Below are 8469 nucleotides of genomic sequence, written 5' to 3' on the forward strand. Positions count from 1 at the left end.
GTGTGTGTGTGTGTGTGTGTGTGTGTATATGTATATAAATAAATATAGGCCTTTTATATTTTTTATTCAAGAGGAAAGTCGTGTTTATATTTATGAATATGTTTCTAGTATATAATTAGTATAGGCCTATAGCCTACTCCAACAGACGAATTCGTCCTACGACCAATCTTACTAAATTAGACAGACGAGGTTAACATTTTGTCTGTAATTGATTACTTCCCGGCTGTATACAGTAGGCCTACTCTCTCGTATCTTTGAGAGAACCAGTATCACAGAGAAGTTTGTCACTCTAAGGATACTGGAGGTTGGGGTGGAGGAGTCGGTCGGTGACGCGACGAGAGAAATGTACAGTATAGACCTATTAGTATGAAGATCAACTACATGGGATAAAACAAATTATTGGCGGGTTTAGCCTATCAATTAGCGCGTTTACGCTTTTATAACCCAGTATGTGTAAACAGAACAACGCGTTCACACGTTGTTACCACAGAATGGATTACTATTTAAGCTGGCCTATTAGCGGCTGATATAATAATTGAAGGTTATTTACAACGTTCAGTTTGTCAGAAGAACTTTGAAGTTCAAATAAGTAAGTACAAATTGAGCGAGTTTGCAACATATTGCGATTCAAACTGGCGACGCAACGCTCACTCGACAGTGTACTGACATCGTTTTACCTGCTTGCTTGCTGCGTATCAACGACTAGGTGAATGACAGGTAAAGGTGCGCAACTCAAGCCCCGCCCAATCACTTCAAAGTTGAACGCTATATGATAAGACAGACAAGAGACACGTGATAAACTAACAGCAAGACGAACACAGCGATTAAGCCGTCTCGTGCCTCAGCCAATAGCTTGAGAGATATTAAATCTACGAGAAGTTTTCGATAACTTCTCATTTGTCGAGGATTTTCTGACAACTGGGAAGTCTGCTACTAGAAAGAATACTTCAAGTTCTGTTTTTCCTCCAAATGGTGATAACCAAGAGAACGAACATAAAATTTTATACCGAAGAGATTTTACATCGGAAGTTTTTCATTTGAAGAATCAAGTTGCCTCAGCGAAAAAAATTCCAGCATTTGATTGGACATAATATACTAAAAACTGGATTTTCATTTTTGACAATTTTGTTTTATTTAATTCATCGCTATATGGTATTTTATCCCCGTGTCACAGGTTGGATATCTCGTGCTACCGTATTCCATACCATAGGACATAATTGCAAAGTATATATCAAGGATTTTTGAAATCTTTTTTGTTTATTTGTTATAGTCGGAACATGTTGCGTATTTCGCTGTTCTTTTTGGTAGCCCTTACTGGGCTCCGACAGATACAATCTATCAACGCATTATACAACGGACAGCAGAGTACACCGGCAAACCCGTGTGTAGACGAAAACGGGAATCCAAAAAGGTGTATGCCAGATTTTGGAAACCAAGCGTTTGGGAAAAAAGTATATGCTTCGTCTACTTGTGGTACTACTGCTCTGACGAGGCACTGCACGAGGGCTATGGACAGTGAGCACGCACGCAAATGCGACACTTGTGATAGCACGAATCCGAAGCTGATGCACCCCCCGGAATACATTACGGATTTACACAACCCAACTAATCTGACGTGTTGGCAGTCGGAACCGTTTTCCACGAGCCCCCATAATGTTTCGCTCCACCTTGTTCTGGGAAAGAAATTCCAGCTAACGTACATCACGTTGGAATTTTGCTCAGCGCGACCAGAATCTATGGTCATCTATAAATCACAAGATTATGGAAAAACGTGGCAGCCGTATCAGTATTACTCGACGCAATGTCGCCGATTCTACGGAATCCAGAAAAATACGGAGATCACCAAGCTGAACGAACAAGAAGCGCTATGCGTTGATTCACATAGTCATTCGGACCCATATAACGGCGGCCGTATCGCTTTCAGCACGCTTGAAGGTCGCCCGTCAGCCTACGATTTCGACAACAGCCCCGTGCTTCAAGACTGGGTAACGGCAACGGACGTTAAGGTAGTCTTTAACCGCCTTTTTACACCCGATGCATTGACGACCAAGGACGAAAATAATAAGGAGAATCAGTTCTATGCCGTGTCGGATTTTAGCGTCGGAGGACGATGCAAGTGTAACGGACACGCGTCACGTTGCATACAGGATCGCAATGGACAACTTATGTGCGACTGCAAACATAATACGGCGGGACTAGAATGCGAAAAATGCAAACCATTCCATTACGACAGACCCTGGTCCAGAGCGACAGTTAGGGAGGCCAACGAATGTGTCCGTAAGTAGATCGTGACGTTCGTCGTCAACACACTAATCTAATCAAAATCTTATTTTCAGATATCATCGTCTACATCATATAAGTCTGGAACTAGAACTATTATTTGGTATATTTTATGCTCCTGTGTGTGAACTACACATTTTGTATGCTAATTAATTATTTTAAGAAGTGTTAAGTGGAATAACTTACTCGTAATTTCCGTAGACCTATTAGAATTACCATAACTATATGCTTATATGACGTTGTACAGCCACATAAATACCAAGGAGAATGTACACATTAGCTAGCACAGTAATATTTTTTCTCATAAAAACCACTTTTCAAAACCATTTCATCTCGTGTCTACACATAAACTTTGCCCTTTATTATAATCAAAGAAAGTAAATTAACGACGTTAGATTAGACGATTTCTTCGACAATATTTTTGTGGCGATCTATGATAGAAGCATACGTCATACATACCACGTGCCTCGTAGTCTGGGTCATGTAAATCATAATAATCACTAAACATAAATGATAGGATGTCAGATGTTAAATAATACTACTGTGATGTTGCAATGAGAACACGTCGTCGTGTAGTTTAACGCACGGTGACGGCGCAGCAAAGACTCGAAACTAGGCCCCTGGTGGTATTAAAACACAGGCAATACGATCACCTGCAAAGCTTCGGTTATCTCAACATAATAACGGTAATAGACGAGCATATCGTTACGTTTTAGGACCAGAATTTGGGACATTAAACTCAATCGGTGGGTTATATAAACAACTCTGACAATATCAGATTTATTTCATCAGTTTCGCTAACAGCAAAACGTTTTGTAGAATTTTTACAAATCTGTTAACACCGGTTACGATTCACATCCATGAGCAAACGTTTCCCGAATACCCCAGAGTATCAAGTTGGGACCTATCATTGCTGGTAAAACAAGATGTGTATAAGAGACAGGTATATGCTATATATATGATGTATATGTGCATATATATTTAAATATATAAATAAGTATATAAATATAATATATTAAATAGGCCTTGTATACTTTGGTTTATATAGGCCTACTAACAAGGTGCGTGAACAAAATGACCGGAAGAATCGTAGGCTTTGTAGTAGTGGCTCGTGTGTTTAATCGTACATCAACCTTATCTCGCTAAGCAAATGCACTTGACATATATCACACAGGCCTACAAACACAGTCATCAATTTCAAGACAAGGTATTGCTACAAGCAAATAATTATTCACACCAATGGTTAAAATTAGTATTGTACTATAAAAATACCACATGTGCTGTCGGGTAATGAACGTGACTTTACGTTTCCCAAGTCAAGCTTTACTTTTTTTTATCTCCGAGAAATAATAGGCCTAATTTACTTTTTTCTACTTTCTGGGTCTCAGTTTTTTACATTCAGCAGAATATGATGCAATAAGGCTTAGGCCTACTTTTTGTTTAAAACTTTGTTCTTAATATGGATACAGCAATACGCAATTCTATGGTTGGTCGCGGCATCTTTTATCTTTGAACTTCCAATGCAATGATAGGCCTATGTGGATTATAGCACAACGTGAATTTTCCTATTGAAGAATACCGAGAGTTTTATTTTCAATAGATGATGAAATTCATAGTCCTATCAACGTAAACTTTACAACATGGAAAGCATTTATGACCTTAATTTACTGTATACAATACTCAATATTTTGCGTCAATAAAGAACAGAAGAATCTCAAGTGAATCGAACCCACTTAAAAAAGAATTCTCGGCAACCGTCACCACCAGACCATTTAGTTTGCGCGGACGGCTCTCGAGGATTCGAACCCCTTTAACAGAATTCTCGTCAACCGTCAGCGCAAACTGGATCGTCTGGTGGTAAAATAAAACTATCCATAAGGTCAACAGGTCATTGGTTCCAACACACGGCAGCCCGTGCTCAGAATATTTTAGGTTCGGCAAATACATCTTTAGTTTCATTGTGGTTAAACGTATGCTAAATTGATAATAGTTCTGTTAATAACCTGTAGTTTATATGGGTTTCTTCAAAACCTAAAAGTGTTACTCACAATGTACAAATAACCGAATGTGTTTGGTTAATCCAGTTTTCAACAAAAAAAGTTCCAATTGCAAAAGGTGGATAACACCAGAATAATGAAAGTTTTCAAAAGAAAGCTTTGCTGCTAGAAGTCATTTTCCTTTACATGTATTTATATCCAAAGGCGTTTTTAATTGAATAAATTCGTTTGCGAGAGAGACTGGAAACCATAGCAAACAAGACTGGAATGCACTTTCATTATGTGGTTAAATCTCTTTCATATTGAAAACTCAGAGGCAGGACATTATGAGTTGCTGGCTAGAGACTTTAGCATTCTGAGTGTTTCAAGACTCGAATGTTTTCTTTTTATTTTCGTTATCCTATTCCTTAATTTTTATTAGCTTATAAGCAACACGTGACCGTATCGCGCTGTTTAAAGCCGGATATTCACTGCGCCCAACAGTCATCGGCTGACGCGATTCCATTAACGTAACGCGACGAAGCGCGCGCAACGGATCGTTTTTAATGACGATCCGTCCAGACTGCCACCGGCAATCAGCAGGCGGCGTCGCGTCGTCTAGCACTAACACGGAGTGAAGTTAGATTTGTCGTGCGACGGTCGTGCGACCGCCGTACGACGCAGTGAGTGCCCGGCTTAAAATATCCTCCATTCTGTGTGAACTCTGACAATATCAGATTTATTTCATCAGTTTCGCTAACAGCAAAACGTTTTGTAGAATTTTTACAAATCTGTTAACACCGGTTACGATTCACATCCATGAGCAAACGTTTCCCGAATACCCCAGAGTATCAAGTTGGGACCTATCATTGCTGGTAAAACATGTCACTTTAGATTACAATCCAGTCCCTGCGCCCTGTTGATAAACTAGGAGCATCCTTCTATTCTCGGTAATTTTTTTCTCTAAATTTCAATTCTATATAGATATCAAGTCAGTGACTCTGCAATTCCATGTGCAGTTTATTGTAGGATATACCGCATACAGTAAAACAATAATAATATTCCAAATAATAAGAATTAACACTAGGCTTATTTAATCTTAACAAAATTTAATAATGAACTAAAAATAGGCCTATATAAAATCATCTTTTTGTCCATATGATTTATTCTATTGATATTGATCTTGAGTATGTGTCCATGACAGACGCGAAACATTGATCCTTTATTTTTTTTATATTCAATTTAATATATTCTAAGCGTAGGCCTATATTAAATGTAAAATCAATGACGTCTAATCGTATTCGTACTACCGCCGAAAGTACCAGTGGCTCAGTTGGCTAAGGCGGAATCTCCTGCACAGAGAGCAAAATATACGGTAGAAGATGCCGTGTTCGAATCCTGGTTTGCGTTGTTTGCCGCAGAGGTATCATGTTGAATCCCAAAACGAGTGTGTTTACCGACAAACAAATCGCTACAAAACGATGTCCAGGTGGAAAGGTAAACAAAGCAGATCGAATTATATTATAGTACTACTGGTGTTACGCAGAATTAGCTCTTATTATAAATTGTATTTACTACGGTAGTATAATTCAATTTGTGTGAAAGTTAAGCAGAGGCCTACATACACGTTTTGCAGTTGGTGATCTTGATTGCCATTCGTCAACTTCTCACCTAAAAATCAGTAGAGTTGAACATTTTAGTGAAGATCGTTATCCTAGCAGTCCAGTTAATTCTTTTAAATATTGTATATTGGCAACCAAGTCAAGTACAACCAGATTTCAGTTTATTAATCTACGGGAATCAGTTGGCTGCTATGGGACACCTCCGCTGATCAACATGGTTCACAAAGTGACGTAAGCTTAATCGTGTCAAAATAGAAAGCTCTCTGATTTTACATCATCAATTTTACTTGTTGAACAAATCTAAATCGGATTATAAGAGTCAGGAGAATAGAAAACGATATCGTATCGTACGTTCACCAGAGAATGCAAACTCCAAAAATAAATAGGCATTTACATTTATCGTACCTAATTGACTATTTAATTTTTCCCCAAATAATAGGCATAGGGCCTAGGTCTAAATATTCTATTGATCTTTTCAGATTCGCATTTTGCCAAATTCCTCTTAACATAACGGAAACGTTCGCCGGCGTTAATATAATCGTTGTGCGGGCAGCGTTGGCAAATATTAATACTCTAACTTGTTTGGCGCCAATTCTAATGATGTAAAAGATCGTGGAATGCCTTTATATGGCAGAGTCTTGTAGGCCTAATTAAATGAAACTGATCGGAGGCGACGATTAAATAAATGAAAAATACAAACCACATTCATTTAAAATGTTTTGTAACACAATCTAATTAATGCAGTACACCAATTACTCCGAAGTTCAATGGAATGTCGATTACTGTTAGGCCTACTTGGCGTTGAAGCTGGAAATTCTAGTCGATGGAAAGCGGGTTCCATTCAATCATAAAAAGCATGTAAGGCCTAAGTCGAATACAAACATTTTTGGCGGAAAAAAGAAACTTAAAAGACATTCAGAATTATTCAGGTTCTAACTTAGGCCTATCGTGACTTTATATGCCTTTTTGAAGTCTCTTTAAACATACGAACTGGTTCTACAAACGATAGGTCTATAGTAGCAATCAAATCATTTCTGAACCAAATACATTTGTTAAGGACTTCGTTTGTTTGGTAAAATGCAATATGACAGTCGAGAGTTTCACTTCAAAAATTAAAGGGCTGCGGGGAATATGATACATAAACAAAGTAGTAGTAGCATGTCCCACAGGAACGGCAAACCGGAGCCGCACTGGTTGAGATGCTCTTCATTAGCGGCGCTTTCGTATACAGCGGATTAAACCTGCATGCTCAACTACAGGTACTTTTAATATTATCGCATTTACCTTTTAATGTATTAAGTATACCACCATTATTATAATTTCTATTAAGTCATCATCAGTATCATCACTATTGCACGTGGTATTGATTTTTGGTATATCATGACCTTTGGCAAGTATGTCTTTGGTGTTCGTTATGAAAAAGCAGTTTATTTTATTAGGCCTACCTGCCAGAATGTATGTTTCAAAAAAGTCTAACATATTTGATAATCATAATTACGAGTTGAATATTTCAACAAAATTTAATTTCAGATGCATCTCTGATACAAATAGCGACTCATAGACTACGGTATCTGTTAATGTAATAGCGCAACAAGAAATAACACTCTCTTTTCTTTCCGCATTAAAGGCTCCATATCTCTTTTATGATGGTGTTGGATCTCGTAGCAAAGTAGAAAAAGAAAATACCATTAGAAATAAGTTTACTGACATTTGAAGCCGATTAGGAGACATTCCTATCTGGCTCATTAGCCACTCAACTTATTCCGGGCACGATTCAAACTCAACAAGTCATATCATGAGAGAGTTTTCTCCAACATTTAGTAATTACCCACGTCACATTTGCCCCAAAGATAAGTCAGCTTGCTTCCCTTGTTTCTGTGTTATGGGTTCACGCTGCATACTCCAGAAACCAAGATCTCATTCACTTTCAAATGTTATTATTTTGTTGGATTCCAACTTTGATACTTTAACTCCGTAGGCCCAGTTTCTTTGTATTTAAACATTAATTGTTTTAAACATTAATTGTTTTAAACATTAATTGTTTTAAACATTAATTGTTTTAAACATTAAGGACTTTGCAGTAGGTTGATCATTAGTGGCTCCAACTCAAAGTTTGTACAGGTATAAACTGATAGTAGTTGTGTCAATATTGACTATCAACCAATGGCTGTCCATATAGCTATTTTACAAAACAGTCTGTTGATATTAACTTTCAAACATAGAGAAAGAAAACTCAAAGTGTTCTTCATAATTTAATAACTTTGATCATAGTTTATTCATATTGACTATCAACTTACATTGGCCTATTGTATATTTACTATCAACTATCAGTTTGTATAGGCCTACGGTATATGACTTCGATCAAACAGTTCTACAATCATTACAAATATACAGTTTGTTTATATTGACCATCAACTGCCAGTTTGTTCATATTGACTATCAACTTACAGTTCCTTAATATTGACTATCAACTCGCAATGAACCTGACCGATTGACTATCAAGTTAATTAAAATCATTTGCCTATAAAGTAAAATTAATATCTTATATGACATATACTGTAAGTACATTTTTATTTACATCTTAATTAGAT

At 37.3% G+C, this 8469-nt stretch overlaps 1 protein-coding gene across 1 annotated transcript; it reads left to right on the forward strand.

Moving 5' to 3' along the window:
* Nucleotides 1-489: 489 nt before the first annotated feature.
* On the forward strand, nucleotides 490-2975 carry LOC117105524 (netrin-1-like). The gene has a single exon (XM_033246691.1). The coding sequence runs from the start codon at nucleotides 1278-1280 to the stop codon at nucleotides 2283-2285; it is 1008 nt and encodes a 335-aa protein (XP_033102582.1). The 5' UTR covers nucleotides 490-1277; the 3' UTR covers nucleotides 2286-2975.
* Nucleotides 2976-8469: the final 5494 nt, after the last annotated feature.

This window comes from Anneissia japonica, unplaced genomic scaffold, assembly GCF_011630105.1.
Source record: "Anneissia japonica isolate Jap-2015-1 unplaced genomic scaffold, ASM1163010v1 scaffold2030_len652032_cov178, whole genome shotgun sequence".
Classification (NCBI taxonomy): domain Eukaryota; kingdom Metazoa; phylum Echinodermata; class Crinoidea; order Comatulida; family Comatulidae; genus Anneissia; species Anneissia japonica.

Excerpts from the sequence above, each read along its gene's own strand:
- LOC117105524 (XM_033246691.1), top strand. The coding sequence starts at position 1,278 with ATGTTGCGTATTTCGCTGTTCTTTTTGGTAGCCCTTACTGGGCTCCGA.